Raw genomic sequence first — 20,724 nt, 5'->3', positions numbered from 1 at the left:
CGTCCCCTGCCTGTCCTGTCCCCTGCCTGCCCTGTCCCCTGCCTGTCCTGTCCCCTGCCTGTCCTGTCCCCTGCCTGTCCTGTCCCCTGCCTCCACTGTCCCCTGCCTGCACTGTCCCCTGCCTGTCCCGTCCCCTGCCTGTCCCGTCCCCTGCCTGCCCTGTCCCCTGCCTGTCCTGTCCCCTGCCTGCACTGTCCCCTGCCTGTCCTGTCCCCTGCCTGCACTGTCCCCTGCCTGTCCCGTCCCCTGCCTGTCCCGTCCCCTGCCTGTCCTGTCCCCTGCCTGCCCTGTCCCCTGCCTGTCCTGTCCCCTGCCTGCACTGTCCCCTGCCTGCACTGTCCCCTGCCTGTCCCGTCCCCTGCCTGTCCCGTCCCCTGCCTGCCCTGTCCCCTGCCTGTCCTGTCCCCTGCCTGCACTGTCCCCTGCCTGTCCTGTCCCCTGCCTGTCCTGTCCCCTGCCTGCACTGTCCCCTGCCTGTCCTGTCCCCTGCCTGCCCTGTCCCCTGCCTGTCCTGTCCCCTGCCTGTCCTGTCCCCTGCCTGCACTGTCCCCTGCCTGCACTGTCCCCTGCCTGTCCTGTCCCCTGCCTGTCCTGTCCCCTGCCTGCACTGTCCCCTGCCTGCACTGTCCCCTGCCCGCACTGTCCCCTGCCCGCACTCTGCCCTGCCCAGAGGCCAACCCCTGCCTGCACTTTATTTTTTTGGGGGGGGGGGGGGGGGGGTAACCCCCTCGCTGCCCCTCCCCCAGGCCGAGTGTGCAAGGGGGGAGGGGCGGGTGTGCAAGCGCGGGGGGCGGGGCGTGTCCTGGCGCTGAGCCGCGTTAAGCCGCTTTCGGGGCAAAGAGGATCAGAAACGGGGGGGACACGGGAGAGCACACACCCCCCTGCGCGGGGAGGGACGGGGCTGTGCACACGCGGGGCTGCGCGTTACACACGCGTGTGCACCTGTTTCCAGGATCACACGTGTGTCTCTGTGGGCCTCAGATGTGTCCGTGTACACACGTGTGTGTCACTACGGGCCTCAGATGTGTCCATGCACACACGTGTGTGTCACTACGGGCCTCAGATGTGTCCATGTACACACGTGTGTGTCACTACGGGCCTCAAATGTGTCCATGCACACACGTGTGTGTCTCTGTGGGCCTCAGATGTGTCCATGCACACACGTGTGTGTCACTACGGGCCTCAGATATGTCCATGTACACATGTGTGTGTCGCCACCGGCCTCAGATGTGTCCGTGTATACACGTGTGTGTCTCTGTGGGCCTCAGATGTGTCCGTGTACACACGTGTGTGTCACTACGGGCCTCAGACGTGCCTATGCACACATGTGTGTTGCTACAGGCCACAGATGTGTCCGTGTACACACGTGTGTGTTGTTATGGGCCTCAGATGTGTCTGTGCACATGCATGTGTGTCTCTATGGGCCTCAGATGTGTCCGTGCACACGCATGTTTCTGTACAGGCCTCACATGTGCCTGTCTACATGTGTGTCCATATGGGTCTCACACACATCTGCACACGTGTCTCCATATGGGGCTCATACGTGTCCATGTACATGTCTGTGCACACACGTGTGTCAGTATTGGCCTCACACATCTGTACACACAAGTGTGTGGGCCTCACGGATCCATGTACACACGTGTCTGTAGGGGCCTCACCTGTGTCCGTGCACACACATGTGCATGTGTGTCTCTATGGGCCTTCTACGTGTCCATGTACACATGTGTGCACACACGTGTGTCCATGCGTACACGTGTCCATAGGTGCCTCCCTGGACACACACGTGTGCAGAGGGGCCACACATGTGCGTGAACTCACCAGTTTGCACACGAGTCTCTGGGTGCTCACACACACGTGTCCACACACCCCCCCCCCGACGTGTGTGCGTGGCGCTCCCCCCTCCGTCTCCAGGGGCCCTGTCCCCCACGTGGGGAGGCGTCAGTGTCCCCCCCACCCCATAGCATGTCCCTGTCCCGCCCCCCTGCCCCACAGCGTGTCCGTGTGCCCCACAGCGTGTCCGTGTGCCCCACAGCGTGTCCGTGTGCCCCACAGCATCCTCATGTCCCCCGACCCCATAGTGTGTCCATCCCCCCGTGCCCCACAGCATGTCCCTATCCCTCCCCCCTGCCCCACAGCGTGTTCTCACGCCCCCCCGTGCCCCACAGCGTGTCCCTGTCCCCCCACCCTAGTGTCCTCCCTGCCCCACAGCGTGTCCCTGTCCCCCCCCGTGCCCCATAGTGCCCCACAGCGTGCATCCGTGTGTGTCACCATCCGTGTCCCCTCCACCCAGCCCCACGGCGCAACCCACAAGAGCTGAGCAGGCACTGAGGGGTGTCAGCACGTGTTGGGGGGACACATAACATTACGGGGGGGGTCACAGCGCACCCCGTGTCCTTGGGGGGGGTGTGTGTCCCCCCCCAGGGCGGCTCCGCCCCCGCTGCCCCGGCCGTGGCGGGCAGGGACCGGCAGGGACGGGCAGGGACGGGCAGGGACCGGCAGCACTTCCCCTTCCCGCGCCCGTCACGGGACGGCTGAGCCGGTGTCACGGGACCCCGGCAGCACCCCGGGGTGGGGCAGGGACCCCCTAAGGGAGGGTGGGGACCCCCACGAGCACCCTGGGGTGGGAGGAGGATCTCTGGGGGCACCCTGGAGTGGGGCAGGGACCCCTGGGGGCACCTTGGGGTGGGATTGGGGCCTCCAGCAGCCCCCTGGGGTGGGACGGGCACCCTCTAGAATGGGGTGGGGGCACCCTGGGGTGAGATGGGGGACCCCAAAAGTGGGATGGGGACCCCCAGCAGCACCCTAGGGTGGGATGTGGACCCCTGGGATAGGGTGGGGACTCCTGAGGGCACCCTGGTGTGGGATGAGGACCCTGGGTAGGATTAGGACCCCCTAGGATGGGGTGGGGGACCCCCAGCAGCACCCTGGGCTGGGACAGGGGACCCTGGGGTAGGGTGGGGACCGCCAGGGGCACCCTGAGGGGGGGACAGGGGACCCTAGGGTAGGGTGGGGACCGCCAGGGGCACCCTGAGGGGGGGACAGGGGACCCTAGGGTAGGGTGGGGACCGCCAGGGGCACCCTGAGGGGGGGACAGGGGACCCTAGGGTAGGGTGGGGACCGCCAGGGGCACCCTGAGGGGGGGACAGGGGACCCTAGGGTAGGGTGGGGACCGCCAGGAGCACCCTGGGGTGAGGACACCCTTAGGGTGGGGTGGGGACCCTCATCAGCATCCTGGAGTGGGACAAGGACGCCCTGGGATGGGGTGGGGGCACCCTGGGGTGAGATGGGGGACCCCAAGAGTGGGATGGGGACCCCCAGCAGCACCCTGGGGTATGACAGGGGACCCTGGGGTGGGATGAGGACACCCTTTGGGTGGTGTGGGGACGCCCGGGGTGGGGTTAGGACCCCCTAGGACGGGGTGGGGGCCCCCAGCAGCACCCTGAGGCGGGACATGAACCCCCCAGGGCGTGTCGGGGACCCCCCGGCGGGCCGTAGGTGGGTGTGGGGGTTCGCGTGTTGGTTCTGGGGTGCAGGGGGCGGGGGGGGTGACTCTAGCGAAGGTCGTCGGGGGTGAAGAGGCCGCGGGCGCGGCGCAGGACCGAGTCCTTGCTGGGGTCGTAGGGCCGCTCCTTGGAGGGGATCTCCAGCACGGCGGGGAGCGGCCGCGCGTGGGCCTCCACGGCGTGACGGATCAGCTCGGCCAGGCACTGGCTGATCAGGATGATCCCGATGTCCTCCCGGTTCAGGAAGCTCCTACCGGGCCGGGGGGGGGGGGGCGGAGGGGGGGTGTCAGCACCCACAGAGCCCCGGTTCCCCCTCCCCGTCCCCTCCCCGGTGCCACCGGGGCCTACCGGAAGGTCTCCTCGATTTCGGCTAAACTGGTTTCTTTTTCCACCACCAAGAAGTTGGGTTTGCGGTGCTTGTCCAGCTCGCCCACGCCGCCCAGCAGGAACCCGGTCACCGTGTCCTCGTCGCCCAACACCGCGATCAACTTCCCGCGGCCCGACATGGCGGACACCGGCACCGCCACAGGCCGCCCAACGCGGAAGGAGCCACCGCGCATGCGCGGACGCGTGGGCCACGCCCCTTACGTGCGCCGTTACCCCGGCAACGAAGCTCTCGCCCCGCCCCCAGCACGTCTCATTAGCGATGCCCACGCCCCCTCCCCGCGGAAGGACACGCCCCTTACGCCCGCCGTTACCCCGGCAACGACGCTTTCGCCCCGCCCCTCCCTCCGGAGCGGTCTTGGCCAGCGCTGGCCACGCCTCCCCGGTTCTAGACACGCCCCCAAACCGCCCGCCCTTGACGGGGGCTGGCCGCGCGCATGCGCAGTGCGCCCGTGCCCTTGGGGGGACGTGGGGTGACACCCCCCGGGTACAGCCCCCCCCCGCACCGCCCCGGACCCCCGTGACACCGCCACGCCCCCTGTCCCCCCCCAGCACCCCCAGAGCCTCCCAGTGCTTTACTGGTGGGTCCGGGACCCCCTTTGGGCCCCCCCAGGACCCCCTAGAACCTCCCAGTCCCTCCCAGACCCCCCCTATCCCCCCCCCTCCATCACACACATCACCCCCAGAGCCTCCCAGTGCTTTACTGGTGGGTCCAGGATCCCTTTGGCCCCCCCCAGGACCTCCCAGTCCCTCCCAGTCCCCCCCAGACCCCCCCATCACACACATCGCCCCCAGAGCCTCCCAGTGCTTTATTAACGGGTCCAGGATCCCTTTGAGCCCCCTCCGGGGCCCTCCAGGGTCCCCCCCCTCCTGTCCCCCGTCGGCTTTGGGGTTCGGGGGGGTCAGGGGGCGGGGGGGTCAGGGCACGGTGACGCGGTAGGGGCTGCCGGGGATGTTGTCGTCCCCCCAGCGCAGGATGAGGACGTAGTCCCCCTTCTCCTTCACCGTGTAGGTGACGTTGTAGACGCGGTTGCCCACGTGCTTGACGTAAACCTCCTCGCAGGGGGTCTTGGGGCCGTGGACCCCCACCATCAGCATGTTGGTGCCTGGGGGGGGGCAATGCTGGGTCCTCACCCCGCCCTTGAGACCCCCCAGGGACCTCAGCGTGTCCCCACTTGGCCCCCGTTGAGCCGTCCCCTTACAGGAGCCCTTGAGACCCCCCCGGCACCCCCCCAAGATCCCTGGGGACCCCTCTATGACCCGATGGGAACCCCCCCAGACCCCCACTTTGAGCTGTCCCCTCCCAGAATGCCTTGAGACCCCCCCAGGACCCATTGGGACCCCCCCCAGGATCCCCAGGGACCCTCCTCTGACCCACCGTGTCCCCCCCAGACCACCCTGTTGACCCCTCCTCTTCCTCCCAGGCCACCAGGTCCCCTCTAGACCCCCCCGGGACCCCCCCGACACCCCTCTCTGACACACTGTCCCCCCCCCAGACCCCAGAACCCCCTGCTAACCCCTCCCCTTCCCTCCCAGGTCCCCCAGGACCCCCACAAGACCCCCCAAAGACCCCTCTCTGACTCATTGTGTGTCCCCCCAGACCCCCCTGTTGACCCCCCCAGACCACTCCCCTCTCAGGCCCCCCAGGACCCCCCCTAGTCCCCTCTAGACCCCCCAGGACCCCCCTAAGACCCCTCTCTGACTCACTGTGTGTGTCCCCCAGACCCCAGACCCCTCTGCTAACCACTCCCTTTCCCTCGCAGGCCCCCCCCAGGTCCCCTCAGCCCCCCCCAGGACCCCCCCCCACGCACCGGCCTTGCTGCAGTCCACGGTGAAGTGGTTTTTCTGGCCCAGGAAGGCGGTGGCCAAGCCCGGCCCCCGCGCCACCACCTTCCCCGCGTCCGAGGAGAACTTGGGGAGCCCCCCGAAAGCGGGGGGGGCCCGCGACGCCGTCCCCCCCCGCGTCATCGTCTCCACCAGCACCGTCGACGTCTCGTGCAGGCTGTGACCCCCCGAGAGACGCGGGCCTGGGGGACACACACACACACACGGGGACACCCCCATCCTGTCACCACGGTCTGGGGGGACCCCCCTGGGGAACCCACCAGGCTGCACCCACACCCCCACACCCCCAGCCCGGCCCGGGGACCCCATCCTGTCACCCTGGGGGTCCCCAGCATGGGACCTTGGGGGGCTCCATCCTGTCACCCCAAGGACCCCCCCTCGTGTCGCCCTGGGGACCCCCTGTCACGTGATTCTGGGGACCGCCTGTCACCTGACTCTGGGGATCCCCCATCCTGTCACCCTGGGGACCCCGTGTCATGTGACCTTGGGGACCCCCCATCCTGTCACCCCAAGGACCCCCGTCCTGCCACCTTGGGGACCTTGTGTCATGTGACCTTGGGGACCCCCCATCCTGTCACCTTGGGGACCTCCTGTCACATCACCCTGGGGACCCTCCACCCTGTCACCCCAAGGACCCCCCATCCTGCCACCTTGGAGACCTCATGTCACGTGACCTTGAGGACCCCCCATCCTGCCACCTTGGGGACCCTGTGTCACGTGACCTTGGGGACCCCCCATCCTGTCACCTTGGGGACCCCGTGTCACGTGACCTTGGGGACCCCCCATCCTGTCACCTTGGGGACCTCCTGTCACATCACCCTGGGGACCCTCCACCCTGTCACCCCAAGGACCCTCATCCTGCCACCTTGGAGACCTCATGTCACGTGACCTTGGGGACCCCCCATCCTGCCACCTCGAGGACCCCGTGTCACGTGACCTTGGGGACCCCCCATCCTGCCACCTTGAGGACCCCGTGTCACGTGACCTTGGGGACCCCCCATCCTGTCACCTTAGGGACCTCCTGTCACATCACCCTGGGGACCCTCCACCCTGTCACCCCAAGGACCCTCATCCTGCCACCTTGGAGACCTCATGTCACGTGACCTTGGGGACCCCCCATCCTGCCACCTCGAGGACCCCGTGTCACGTGACCCTGGGGACCCCCCACGACCCATCGCCATCCGCCCCGTTCCGTACCGGTGACCTTGGCCTTGAAGGGGCTCCCGACGATGTGGTGGGGGCCACCGTACTTGATGGAGATGAGGTAGTTGCCGGGGGCCATGGGGGTGTAGGTGACGCGGTGGCCCTCGGCGCACTCCACGCAGTCCAGCTTCACCTTGGAGGGGCCGTCGATGGTGACGGCCAGTGCCCCCGCCCCCGCGTTGGCCGTCTTCACCAGGAACTCCGAGCACACGCCTGCGCCGGGCGGGGTCAGGTGGTGGCCCCACGGCCACCAACCGACGGCCACGTCCCCATGGCCACCACCCCACAGCCACCACCCTATGGCCACGTCCCCATGGCAGCCACCTCATGCATGGCCACCAGCCCACAGCCACGACCTCATAGCCACCACCACATGTCGGTGTCCCCGTGGCCACCACCCCATGGCCGTGTCCCCATAGCCCCACGGCCACCACTCTGTGGCCACCACCCAATGGCCGTGTCCCCACATTCCCATGGCCACCACCTCATTGCCACAACCCCATGGCCATGTCCCCGTGGCCACCACCCCATGGGCGTGTCCCCACGGCCACCACCTCACGGCCATGGCCCCACTGCCACTGTGCCACAGCCGCGTCCCCATGGCCACCACCCTATGGATTTGGCCACGTCCCCACGGCCACGTCCTTAGTGCCACCACCCTGTGGCCAACACCCCATGGCCACGTCCCCAGTGCCACCACCCCACAGCTACACCCCATAGCCACGTCCTTAGTGCCACCACCCCACAGCCACGTCCCCATCACCACCCTCCCACCGCCACAGCCTTGACCGTGGCCGTGTCCCCGCCACCCTCCTCGGCCCCGAGGCGGGTCCCCTGCCAGCGGTGTCACCTGTGAGTCCCCCCTCGAGGCCGGGGCCATAGGCAGTGACGAGCCCGGGGTCCCCGGCCTGGCTCTGCTCGCCCACGCGGATGTTGAAGGGGCTCCCGGGCACGTGGCGCCCGTTGAAGCGCAGGTCGATGGAGTGGACCCCGTTCTCCCGTGGCAGGAACCCGATGGCGTATTTGTCTGCGGGGCCACCGCGTCACCGCCCGCCCCGGCACTGCGGCCCTGTGTCCCCACGTCCCTGTGTCCCCGTGTCCCCGTGTCCCCCGTGTCCCTGCATCCCCCATGTCCACGCCCCCACGCCCCCACGTCCCCCGTGTCCACGTTTCCATGTCCCTGCGCCCCCACATCTTGACGTCCCTGTGTCCCCGTGTCCCCATCCCCATGTCCCCAAGCCCCCACATCCCCACGTCCCCGTCTGCCTGTGTCCCTGCATCCCCCGTGTCCCCGTCCCCACATCCCCACGTCCCTGTGTCCCCACACCCCACGTCTGTGTCCCCAAGCCCCACACCCCCCGTCCCTGCACCCCCATGTCCCCATGTCACTGCACCCTGTGTTCCCATGACCCCATGTCCCCACTTCTTGTGTCCCTGTGTCCCCATGCTCTGTGTCCTCATGTCCCTGTGTCCCCATGTCCCCATGTCCCTCTGTCCTGCGTTCCACGTCCCATGTCCCTGTGTCCCCACACCCTGTGTCCCCATGTCCACGTCCTTTGTCCCTGTGTCCCTATGTCCTGTGTCCTCACACCCCATGTCCCTCTGTCCCGTGTTCCACACCCCGTGTCCCACATCCCATGTCCCTGTGTCCCCATGTCCCCACATCCCGTGTCCCATGTCCCCGTGTCCCACCGCTGTCCAGCTCGGACACGTAGCACTCCTCCACGACGCCAGCCGGCGTGTGCACTTTGGCGTCGATGACACCACGCGCCCCGTTCAGCTGCACGGCGAAGGACGCCGGCTGGTTCACTGTCACCGTCTCCTGCGGGGACACGGCGCTGGCACCCACCCGCGGGCAGCCGGGGGGCTCGAGGGGGCACGGGGGTGCCACCTGGGGCAGTCCCAAGGGGGACATGGGGAGGTGGCACCAAGGGTGACATATGGGTGCAAGGTGGCCCAGGGGTGACACGGAGGACCCAGGGTGGCACAGGGGACCCAGGGGTGACATGGGGGACCCAGGGGTGGCACTGGAGGGGGTCCCAAGGGTGTCATATGGGCACAAGGTGGCCCCGGGGTGACACGGAGGACTCAGGGTGGCACAGGGGATGCAAGGGTGACAGAGGGGTCCCAAGGGTGCCACAGGGGCATAAGGTGGCCCAGGGGTGACACGGGGAACACAGGGGTGACAGAGCAGACCCAAGGGTGCCACCTGGACACAAGGTGTCACCCAGAGGTGACACAGACCCCAGGGGTGACAGGGGGTCAGCACAGGGGGGGCACCAGAGGTGGCACCGTGGCGGGGAGGGGTCCTAAGAGCGTAACAGGGGCACAAGGTGTCACGCGCGGAGGACCCGGGGGGGGATGTCTGGGGATCCCAGGGGTGCCGGGTGACACGGGGAGGGGAGGGGGTGTCCCCGTGTCCCCGGGTACCTGGAGGCTGGTGACAGTGAGGCGTCGGGCATCGTCGGAGTGGGAGGCCACGGGCACCACGAAGGGGCTGTCGGGGATGTGCTCCTCGTTGAACTTGATGGAGACCTCGTAGTCACCTGGGGACAGAGGGGGGGACCTCGCACGGGGACACCCCGATGCCACCACCCCACAGCGACACCCCACGGCCACGTCCCTGCTGTCACCACCCCACAGCCGCGTCCCTGATGGCACCATCTCACATGGGGACACCCACCCATGGGGACACCCTCACACAGGGACACCCTCACATGGTGACACCCTTCACATGGGGACACCTTTGCCCAGGGACACCCTCACCAGAGAACACCCTCACTTGGGGACCCTTTGCCTGGGGACACCCTCACTTGGTGTCACCCTCACCTGGAGACACCCTCCTTTGGGGACACTTTTGCCCAGCAACACCCTCACTTGGTGTCACCCTCACCTGAGGACACCTTCACCTGGGGACACCCTCACTCAGGGACACCTTTCCCCAGGGACACCCCTCACACGGGGACCCCTTGCCAGGGGACACCCTCACCCGTGGGTCCCACCTTGCACGAGGGTCCCGCTGCCCCCCCCCCTCGGGCACAACCCTGGTGGGGGGTGTGCGTGTGTGTGTGTGTGTTGGGGGTCCGGGATGGGGGGTGGGGGGTGCGGGGGCCCCCCCAGACCCACCGGGCTCCTGGACGAGGTAGGAGACGCCGCAGGAGCCGTCCTTGCGATCCTCGAAGGCGATCTCGGCCTTGCTGGGCCCCTCCACCGCGATGGAGAGACCCCCCGCCCCCGCCTCCCGCGTCCAGATGCTGAACTCGGCTGGGGGGGGGACGGGGGGGGGACACACACGGACACCCATGGGTGCCCCCGGCCCCCACCCGCACCCCCGGGCCAGCATCACCCCCACCCGCCACGGCCCCACGGCCCCTGCGCCCACGGAGCCCCCGAACGCACCCACCGCCCCCCCATTCCCCCCACACACCCCCATTGCTCCCACGTCACCCCATAGCCCCCCCATTTCCCCCCAACACCCCCAAACATCCCCCCATCTCCCCCACACCCCCCCACATCCCCCCATTTCTGTGTCCCCCCATGTCTCTGTCATTGCCCCCCATCACCCCCGCACCCCCCCATTTCCACCACACCCCCTCACATGCCCCCCACACTCCCCCATGTCCCCCCCATCACCCCCACACCCCCCCCATTGACCTCACACCCCCTCACATCCCCCCACACCCCCCCCACTGCCCCCCATCATCCCCACACCCCCATCATCCCCACACACCCCCTATTGCCCCCACACCCCCCCACACCCCCCCATGTCCCCCCCATGTCCCCCCCATCACCCCCACACGCCCCCCATTGCCCTCACACCCCCTCACATCTCCCCCACACCCCCCCCCACTGCCCCCCATCACCCCCACACGCCCCCTATTGCCCCCACACCCCCTCACATCCCCCCACACCCCACCATGTCCCCCCCATTGCCCCCCATCATCCCCCCTATTGCCCTCACACCCCGTCACAACCCCCCCACAGCCCCCCATGTCCCCCCCACTGCCCCCCATTACCCCCACACCCCCCCTATTGCCCTCACACCCCCTCACATCTCCCCCACACCCCCCATGTCCCCCCCACTGCCCCCCATCACCCCCACACCCCCCCCACACCCCCCCATCATCCCCACATCCCCCCCATTGCCCTCACACCCCCCCACATCTCCCCCACACCCCCCCCACACCCCCCCACTGACCCCCATCACCCCCACACCCCCCCCACACCCCCCCATCATCCCCACATCCCCCCCTATTGCCCTCACACACCCCCCCCCCATTTCCTCTCCCCCCCCCCAACCCCAGTACCTGGCACTCCGGCCACCCCCCTCTGGAGGCCGGTGCCCCCCGCCCGCACTTTGTGGGCGCCCCCCTCGCCCAGGGGTCCCACGGTGAACTGGAAGGGGCTGCCGGGCACGTGCTGCCCCCGGTACTTGACGCTGACGGTGTGGGGGCCCATCTCCTGGGGCACGAAGCGGACGCTGTACACCCCCGCGCCCCCCGCCACCACCTCGGCCTCGAAGCGCTGCCCCGAGGGGCTCAGCACCTGCGCCGACAGCTCCTGGGGGGACGCCTCGCCTGCGGGGACACACACACACACACACACACGCGGTCGTGTCACCCTCCCCCGGCGGTGGCACCTCTGGGGTCCCTCCGCTGGGTGGGCTGGCGGAGCACCCCGCACCCCCCCGTAGCGCAGTGTTGAGGGGGGGGGGGGTCCAGGGCACCCCGGTACTGTGTCACCCTGTCACCGCCTCACCAGGGCACCAGGACACGTCGGCACCCTGTCACCATGTCACGTCATCGCCATGGTACCATGGCACCATGACACCCTGGCACCAGGGCACCCCATCACTGTGTCACCCTGTCACCCTATCGCCTGGCACCATGGCACCCTGTCACCTCGTCACCCCATCACCATGGCACCATGGCACCCTGTCACCTCGTCACCCCATCACCATGGCACCATGACACTCTGTCACGCCATCACCCTGTCACCTGTCACCATGGCACCCTGTCACCTCGCCACCCCATCACCATGGCACCATGGCACCCTGTCACCTCGTCACCCCATCACCATGGCTCCATGACACTCTGTCACGCCATCACCCTGTCACCTGTCACCATGGCACCCTGTTACCCCATCACCGTGTCACCACATCACCAGGGCACCCCGTCACGCTGGCACCAGGGGGCACCCTGTCACCATTTCACTCCATCACCCTGCCACCATGTCATCCTGTCACCAGGGCACCCCACCGCTATGTCACCCCATCACCCTGTCACCCCGTCACTCCGTCAGTCCGCGCCCTCGTGCTAAGGCCGTGCACCCCCTTTTGCACTCACCCGCCTGCGTGCGCACCCTCGTGCAAAGGACACACGCACACTCGCACGCGTCCACCCCCCTGTGAGCGTGCACACCCGCTCGTGCACGCGTGTGCGAAGGGCCCCACTCCAGCGTTTTCCCCCCCCACCCCCCCGCTCACACCTCCCCGTGTGAGGGGTGCACACCCGCTCTGTGAGCGTGCAAAGGCAGCTCTGTGTGCCTGAGTGGGGTCCGGAGCTCACAAGCGCGTGGCCTGGCCTCGTGCGAGGCCTCGTGGGATGGGGGGGTGGGGGGAGCCATGCTGGCCCTCGTGAGCACATACAGCCCCTGTGCAAGCGCACTCCCACGTGCAAGAGCACCAAGCTCTTGCCGTGCACGCTCAGCCCTGTACAAGCCCCCTCCCTTGCACACTTAGCCCTTGTGCACCCCCAGTGCCTGGGCAAGTCTCTCCCTTGCATGCACAACCCTTGTGCAAGCCCCCTCCTCTGCACACTCAGCCCCATGCAAGTGCACTCCCCTGCACACTCAGCCCTGTACAAGCCCCCTCCCTTGCACACTCAGCCCTTGTGCACCCCCAGTGCCTGTGCAAGCCCCTCCCTTGCACACCCAGCCCTCATGCAAGCCCCCTCCCTTGCATGCTCCGTCCCGTGCACCCCCAGTGACCGTGCAAGGCCTCCCCTTGCACACTCATCCCTGTACAAGCCCCTCCCTCGCCCGCTCACCCCTTGTGCAAGCCCCCTCCCCTGCACACTCAGCCCCTGTGCACCCCCATCCCCCGTGCAAGCCTTCTCTCACACACTAGTGCACGCAGACCGCGTGCAAGCCCCCTCCCTTGCACACTCATCCCTCATGCAAGCCTCCTCCCTTGCACATTCACCCCTCATGCACCCCCAGCCCCCCTGCAAGCCCCCTCCCCTGCCCTTGCAGCCCCTGGCTCACACTCACCCCTCGTGCAAGCCCCTCCCCACCCTCCCCCCCGTGTTGCACCCACCCTCCTGGGCGCGGGCGAGGGGCCCGAAGGAGCCCAGGCCCTCGCGGGCCAGGAAGCCCCCGAAGACGTTGGGGAAGGGGTCCCCGCCGACCTGGGTGGACTCCTCCACCCGCACCTCCCGCGTGGTCTCGCCGCCGCGCGTCTTGCTGATCTCGGTGCGCTCGGTGCGCGTGTAGGTGTGGCTGCTCCGCGTGAAGGTGCGCGTCAGGCGCTCCTGCGCCGACACCATCTGGAACCAGTTCCCTGGCGGCGGCGCGGGGCGGGGGGCACGGGGAGGAGCGGGGGGCGGAGGAGGGAGACACGGGCGGGTGGAGACAGGGGGTGGAGACGTGGATGGGTGGAGTCAAGGGATGGAGATGGGGGTGGATGTGGGGATGGTGGGAGACACGGTTGGAGACGTGGATGGAGACACGGATGGAGACAGGGATGGAGACACGGATGGAGACCAGGATGGATGGAGACACGGATGGAGACAAAGATGGAGACGTGGATGGGTGGAGTCAAGGGATGGAGACGGAAATGGACGTGGGGATGGTTGGAGACGTGGATGGAGACCAGGATGGATGGAGACAGGGATGGAGATGGTTGGAGCCATGGATGGAGATGGGGATGGACGTGGGGATGGTGGGAGACGTGGATGGAGACAAAGATGGAGACGTGGATGGGTGGAATCAAGGGATGGAGATGGAAATGGACGTGGGGATGGTTGGAGATGTGGATGGAGACGGGGATGGATGGAGATGGTTGGAGCCATGGATGGATGGGGACAGGGATGGAGACGAAGATGGACACAACGGTGGAGACGGATGGATGGAGACCAGGATGGACACAAGGATGGAGACACGGATGGACATGGGAATGGAGACAAAGAGGGATGGAGACCAGGATGGACGGAAACAAGGGTGGAGACAAGGGATGGAGACGAACGGAGTCATGGATGGATGGAGACAAGGATGGAGATGGGGGTGGTCGTGGGGATGGATGGACACGGGGATGGAGACAGGTGGAGTCATGGGTGGATGGAGACCAGGGTGGGGGCGGACACGGATGGAGACAAGGGATGGGGGCAAAGAGCAATGGAGACCAGGATGGATGGAGACAAGGATGGACACAAGGGTGGAGACAAGGATGGGGATGGACACAGGGATGGGTGGACACAAGGGTGGAGCCAGGGATGGATGGAGCCAAGGAGGGACGCGGGGATGGACGCGGGGATGGAGGCAGGGACGGACAGACACGGGGGGATACACCGGCGGGTGGCCCCGGGGACAACCACGGGCACAAGCGAACACGTGTGTGGACAGGCCGGAGGCGTGGCGGGAGGCCCCGGGCGGGCGGAGCCCAACCAGAGAGACCGGACGGACGAACAGACGCGCCCACGGACGCACGGACAGACACCGACGGACACGGGGACAGACGGACACGGGGGAGAGAAGGAAGAAGGAGGCGGAAATCAGAGCTGGAGCGGCCGAGACGCGAGTCCGTCCCCGAGCCCCGCGGAGGAGGAGGAGGAAGAGGAAGATGAAAAGGAGGAGGAGGAGGAGGAAGGCCCGGCCCTACCTGGGATCTTGAGGTTGAGGTCGCAGGTGCTGCCGATGGTGGCGATGGAGGGGGCCTGGCGCCGGCGCGTGATGCTCTCCTTCATCCGCCCCTCGCCCGTCACCTTCACCGTGAAGGGGCTCCCTGCGGGGGACGCGGGCCACCTCAAGGACGTGGCCACCACGAGAGGAGCCGGGGGAGCCCTCCCCGGTGCCACCCCCCCGGTGTGTCCCCCCCGTCCCCACCTGGGACGTGTTTGTCGGCGAATTTGATGTTGATGATGTAGTTGCCGGGCTCGGTGGGGCAGTAGGTGACCTTGCAGGTGCCGTCCTCCACGTCCTCGCAGTTGATGTCCACCTTGCTGGGCCCCTCGATGGACAGGCCCAGCCCCCCGTAGCCTGGGTAGCCACGGGGACATGCTTAGGGACGGCCCAACCCTGCTGGCCACCGTTCTGGCCACGGCCACGACAAGGCCACCAGCCGGTCCTGGCCATGGCCATGGGCACCATCTCATCCCAGCCACAACCACGGCCACCACCCCACCCTGGCCATGGCCACACCAAGGCCACGGTCGCCATAGCATCACCCGCTTGGCTATGGCTGCACCATGGCCATGGCCACCATCCCCTCCTGGCCACGGCCACACCATGGCCATAACCGTGGCCACCACACCATCCTATGGTGGTCACAGCCATGGCGTAGCCTTGGCCACCATCCCAGCTGGGTCTTGGCCATGCCACTACCATGGCCACCATCCGACCCCAGTCACAGTGACCATCCCACATTGGCCATGGCCGTGGCCACCTTCCCATCCTGGCCATGGCCACCATCGCACCCCAGCCACAGCCACGGCCACAAACTTATCTCGGCCACGACCATGGCCACCATCCCACCCTGGCCACAGCCACGGCTACCTTTGCATCCCAGCCACGGCCGCCATCTCCCCCCCGCCGTGGCCCCGGCCGCGTGGTCTCACCGGCGCTGCGTGTGTCCACGATGAACTCGGCCACCTCGAAGGTGTGTCCTTCCGCCAGCCCCTGGCCCCACACCTTCACCCGGCTAGCGTCCCCGATCTCCGACTGGCCCACCAGGATCTTGAAGGGGCTGTTGGTGACGTGCTGCCCACTCTTCCTCACGCTCACCACGTGCTCACCCACCTCCTTGGGCGTGAAGGAGATGCCTGTGGGGACGCCATTGTCAGTCCTGGGCCACCGCCTCCAGCCCTTGGCCACCGCCTCCAGCCCCGGCCATCTCCACCAGGCCCTGGCCACCACCTCCAGCCGTGGCCACCTCTACCAGATGCTGGCCACCACCACCACCCCCCGGACACCTCCACCACCCCTCGGCCACCACTTCCAGCCCTGACCACCACCAGCAGCCCCTGGCCACCACCTCCACCACTCCCTGGCCACCTCCACCAGCAACCACCTCCAGTCCCTGGTCACCATCATCACCTCGTGGCCACCACTACCACGCCCTAGCCACCTCCACCAGCTCCAGCCACCACCACCAAGCCCTGGCCACCTCCACTAGCCCCTGGTGACCACCACCACCCACTGGACACCTCCACCAGCCCTGGCCACCTCTACCACCCCTGTCTGCCCCCAACAACCCTTGGCCACCAGCAACACGCCCTGGCCGTGGCCACCAATGCCCGGGCACCCAACACCACGGGGCCACCCACCCACACCCCCACGTGCCACACCGCCCTCTCTGTGCACCCACCACCCTACGCCCCTCCCGCCCCAAATGCCCCCGAGGGGTCCCCCCACGCACCGATATGGCGGTTGGGCAACCGTTTGAGCAGGCAGGGCTCCTCGTTGCCCGACGGCGCCCGGATACTGGCCGTCAGGAGGCTCAGGTCCGTCTCCGTGATCTTCAGCGAGACGTCGGTCGAGGTGCCCACGTTGAGCTGGGACGTCCGCATGGAATCGTCCCCTGGGGAGGGGACGTCAGCGGGGCCCAGGGGACAACGACCCGAGGCGGGGGGCGCGAGGGCGATGTTGGGGTCCCCGAGGTCACGGGGGGGGGTGTGGGGTGTGAGCAGGGCGCTCAAGGCCATGTGAGAGGGGCCCCACGAGGTCCCCCGGGATGTGCGATGGGGTCCCAAGGCCCTGAGAGGTCCCCGTGGCCACGTTGGTGGGGTCCTGGTGGCCAGGGATGGCCAGGGACACCATGGACGTGTGAAGGGTTCTCAGTGGCCACACAGGTGCTCCCACGGCCACGTGGGTGTCCACATGACCACGTAGGTGCCTCGGTGGCCTCATGACCCTACAGGTGACCCTATGACCACGTAGGTGCCTCCATGGCCACGCAGATGCCCCCATGACCCCACAGGTGCCCCCATGACGGCTCAAATGCCCCCAGGACCACGTAGGTGTCCCCATGACGACGTAGGTGCCCCCATGACCCCACAGGTAGCCCCATGACCGCGCAGGGCTCCCTGTGGCCGTAGGAAGGCCTCAAAGACCTTGGGGGTGGGGTGGGGAGGGTCACCAAGCCCGCGGGGAGCCCCCCCCCCCTCACCGGTGATCTTGGCGGTGAAGGGGCTGCCGGGGATGTGCTTGTCGTCGAAGCGGACGATGATGTTGTAGTCCCCGGGGGCGGTGGGCAGGTAGGACACGGTGCAGGTCCCGTCCTTGTTGTCCTGGCACGTGATCTCCGCCTTGGAGGGCCCTTCCACGGCCAACGAGAGCCCACCTGGGGGGGCCACAGGAGGGCGTGGGGGTGTCAGGGTTTCCAGAACCTTCCCAACCCCCTCTGGTGGCCCCCCCTTGGCCACCACTCACCCTCCCCGGCGTCCTTGGTGACGATGGTGAAGGTGCAGGGCTTGTTGACCATGCCGTGGCTCAGCCCCGGCCCGTAGGCGCTCACGTGACGGGGGTTGATGGCGTCCACGTAGAACTGGAGGGGACTCCCTGGGGCCACCAAAGATGGCGGTCAGGAAGCCCAGAGGGGCCACCCCGCACCACGGCGGCCTCCTCAACTTCACGGGTACCCAACCGGGGCGAGGTGGCATCAACCTGGCTCAGCCACCTCCCGCTGCCTCCCAGTAGCCCCCAGCGCCTCCCAGTAGCCCCCAGGGCCTCCCAGTAGCCCCCAGGGCCTCCCGGTAGCCCCCCGCGGTGTCTCACCGGGGATGTGGTTGCCGTCGTAGCGGATGTCCATCTCGTGGAGCCCCTTCTCGGTGGGGGCGTAGCGCACCGTCACCGTCCCGTCCTTGTTGTCGGTGATGTTGGGTCGCGCCGTCTTCCCCGAGGGCATCCGCACCTCCCCTGGGGCCCCCGCGTCAGCCGGGCAAGTGGGGCGGGGGGCTGGCTCGTGCCCCACTGCGCCCCACAGCGTCCCCCCCCACCCCTCACCCCCCCGCCCCCATACCTGTGATCTCGCCCTTCTGGACGGTGAAGGGGATGACGAGGTTGAAGGGCCGGAGGTTCTCGGTGGTGGGGGGAGGCTCCTCCGTGGCCTGACGCCGTGGGGCAGAGACGGGGGGTGAGAACGGCAGCACCGTGGGGTGGGGTCCCTGCCCCACGGAGCCCACAGTAGGCCCAATCCTCTGCCCCACAGCGCCCATCATGATCTTCCAACCCCACGGAGCCCACCACGACCCCAACTCTCTGCCCCACAGCACTCACCATGGCCCCAGCTCTGCCCCACAGCACCCACCACGGTCTCCCAACCCCACAGCTCCCAACATGACCCCAACGCTCTGCCCCACGGCACCCACCATGACCCCAACTCTCTGCCCCATGGTGCCCATCACAGTCTCCCAACTCTCTGCCCCACAGCACCCACCGTGGCCCCAGCTCTGCCCCACAGCACCCACCATGGTCTCCCAATCCAATGGTGCCCACCATGACCCCAACTCTCTGCCCCACGGCACCCACCATGACCCCAACTCTCTGCCCCACAGCGCCCACCATGACCCCAACTCTCTGCCCCACACCACCCACCATGACCCCAACTCTCTGCCCCACAGTGCCCACCATGACCCCAACTCTCTGCCCCATGGTGCCCATCACAGTCTCCCAACTCTCTGCCCCACAGCACCCACCATGGCCCCAACTCTGCCCCACAGCACCCACCATGGTCTCCCAATCCAATGGTGCCCACCATGACCCCAACTCTCTGCCCCACGGCACCCACCATGACCCCAACTCTCTGCCCCACAGCGCCCACCATGACCCCAACTCTCTGCCCCATGGTGCCCATCACAGTCTCCCAACTCTCTGCCCCACAGCACCCACCATGGCCCCAACTCTGCCCCACAGCACCCACCATGGTCTCCCAATCCAATGGTGCCCACCATGACCCCAACTCTCTGCCCCACGGCACCCACCATGACCCCAACTCTCTGCCCCACAGCGCCCACCATGACCCCAACTCTCTGCCCCATGGTGCCCATCACAGTCTCCCAACTCTCTGCCCCACAGCACCCACCATGGCCCCAACTCTGCCCCACAGCACCCACCATGGTCTCCCAATCCAATGGTGCCCACCATGACCCCAACTCTCTGCCCCACGGCACCCACCATGACCCCAACTCTCTGCCCCACAGCGCCCACCATGACCCCAACTCTCTGCCCCATGGTGCCCATCACAGTCTCCCAACTCTCTGCCCCACAGCACCCACCGTGGCCCCAGCTCTGCCCCACAGCACCCACCATGGTCTCCCAATCCAATGGTGCCCACCATGACCCCAACTCTCTGCCCCACGGCACCCACCATGACCCCAACTCTCTGCCCCACAGCACCCACCACAGTCTCCCAATCCAATGGTGCCCAACACGACCCCAACTCTCTGCCCCACACCACCCACCGCCGTCTCCCGACCCCACGGCACCCACCGTGACCTCCCAACCCCACAGCGCCCATCACGGTCTCTCAACCCTTTGCCCCCCAAACTGCCCAGAACCCCCCAGAACCGCCCCCCCCGACCCTCCCTCAGCCCCCCCACACCCACCAGCACGTGGAAGGGGCTGTTGGGGACGTGCTCCCCGCCGAAGCGGATGGTGATGACGTATTTCCCGGGCTCGGGGGCGGTGTAGTAGATGTCGAAGGTGCCGTCGTGGTTCTCCACCACGTCCACGTCCAGCTCCGCCCCGTCGGGCGTCGACACTTTGCACGTCACCTTCCCCTGCCCCGCCGCCTTGGCGTCCACCGTGATCACCGTCTCCTCCCCGATTTGGATGGTGGGGCCCAAGCAAGCGCCTGAGGGGAGGGGTCGGGGGGTCAGCTGGGGACCCCCGTATCGGCCCCACATCTCTACCTCCCCCCTCAAAAAACCCCCGTCTGACCCCCCGACCCCGGCCCCCCGGCGCCACTTACCCAATCCGTGGCCCCCAATGGAGACTGCAAAGAGACCAGGGAAAAGCACGTAAGAAGGGGGGGGGGGGGGTGTTGGGGGGCTCCCGGGGGGGTCCCGGGGGGGGCCGGGGGGCCTGTTGTGCTCTAAGGGCATCTGCTCCCCCCCGCCGCGCTGTGGGGTGGGGTTGGGGGGCGGGAAGGGGTGGGGGGGAGGCAGTGGGTGTGGGGCAGAGGGTGGGGGTAGCCGTGGGGGGAGGCTGAGGGGGATGGAGGGGCGGATGCTGTGGGGCAGCACAGGGATGCCGTGGGGCGATGTGGGGCAGCAAGGGGATGCTGTGGGGCAGCGGGAGGAATCTGGGGGGCAGCGAGGGGCAGGATGAAGAGCTGTGGGACAACACAGGGATGCTGTGGGGCAGCAGGAGGAGATTGTGGGGCGGCACAGGGATGCTGTGGGGCGATGTGGGGCAGTGAGGGGATGCTGTGGGGCAGCAAGAGGAAGCCACGGGGCAGTGGGGCAGCTGTGGGGCAGCGGGGGGACATGCCATGGGGCAGCAGGGGCTGCTGCGAGGCAGTGGGGGATGCCATAGGGCAACGAGGGGAAGCCGTGGGGCGGCAGTAGCCTGCTGT

At 67.8% G+C, this 20,724-nt stretch overlaps 2 protein-coding genes across 5 annotated transcripts in view; both read right to left on the bottom strand.

Moving 5' to 3' along the window:
- Positions 1-2,330: 2,330 nt before the first annotated feature.
- Positions 2,331-4,078, bottom strand: ATP6V1F (ATPase H+ transporting V1 subunit F). Of its 2 annotated transcripts, none has more exons than XM_074903602.1 (2): positions 3,852-4,078; positions 2,331-3,816 (listed from the first exon to the last, which is right to left on the bottom strand). In XM_074903602.1, the coding sequence occupies exons 1-2, from the start codon at positions 4,061-4,063 to the stop codon at positions 3,552-3,554; spliced, it is 477 nt and encodes a 158-aa protein (XP_074759703.1). In that variant the 5' UTR covers positions 4,064-4,078; the 3' UTR covers positions 2,331-3,551. The 2 variants fall into 2 exon arrangements, with proteins under 2 accessions (XP_074759703.1, XP_074759704.1); XM_074903603.1 differs by having other exon boundaries at positions 2,331-3,753; positions 3,852-4,060.
- Positions 4,079-4,681: 603 nt separating this feature from the next.
- Positions 4,682-20,724, bottom strand: part of FLNC (filamin C) — a 45,269-nt gene continuing 29,226 nt past the window's right edge. Inside the window, exons 29-47 of one of the 3 annotated variants that reach the window (XM_074903599.1) lie at positions 20,119-20,142; positions 19,754-20,001; positions 18,169-18,256; positions 17,925-18,065; positions 17,580-17,708; positions 17,317-17,490; positions 16,567-16,728; positions 15,767-15,970; positions 15,036-15,188; positions 14,812-14,934; positions 13,252-13,494; positions 11,243-11,512; positions 10,062-10,199; positions 9,366-9,481; positions 8,628-8,757; positions 7,786-7,962; positions 6,930-7,148; positions 5,699-5,914; positions 4,682-4,993 (exon numbers count right to left, since the gene is read on the bottom strand). In XM_074903599.1, coding sequence (XP_074759700.1) covers positions 4,806-4,993; positions 5,699-5,914; positions 6,930-7,148; positions 7,786-7,962; positions 8,628-8,757; positions 9,366-9,481; positions 10,062-10,199; positions 11,243-11,512; positions 13,252-13,494; positions 14,812-14,934; positions 15,036-15,188; positions 15,767-15,970; positions 16,567-16,728; positions 17,317-17,490; positions 17,580-17,708; positions 17,925-18,065; positions 18,169-18,256; positions 19,754-20,001; positions 20,119-20,142 — 3,143 coding nt within the window. In that variant the 3' untranslated portion in view covers positions 4,682-4,805. The remainder of the gene's footprint in view (positions 4,994-5,698; positions 5,915-6,929; positions 7,149-7,785; positions 7,963-8,627; positions 8,758-9,365; positions 9,482-10,061; positions 10,200-11,242; positions 11,513-13,251; positions 13,495-14,811; positions 14,935-15,035; positions 15,189-15,766; positions 15,971-16,566; positions 16,729-17,316; positions 17,491-17,579; positions 17,709-17,924; positions 18,066-18,168; positions 18,257-19,753; positions 20,002-20,118; positions 20,143-20,724) is intronic. The other 2 variants (XM_074903600.1, XM_074903601.1) reach the window with 2 other exon arrangements.

The sequence above is a fragment of the Athene noctua genome, chromosome 3 (assembly GCF_965140245.1).
Source record: "Athene noctua chromosome 3, bAthNoc1.hap1.1, whole genome shotgun sequence".
In the NCBI taxonomy this organism is placed as follows: domain Eukaryota; kingdom Metazoa; phylum Chordata; class Aves; order Strigiformes; family Strigidae; genus Athene; species Athene noctua.
The sequence above is the reverse complement of the archived record's forward strand: the minus strand, read 5'-3'. Positions and strand labels throughout refer to the sequence as shown.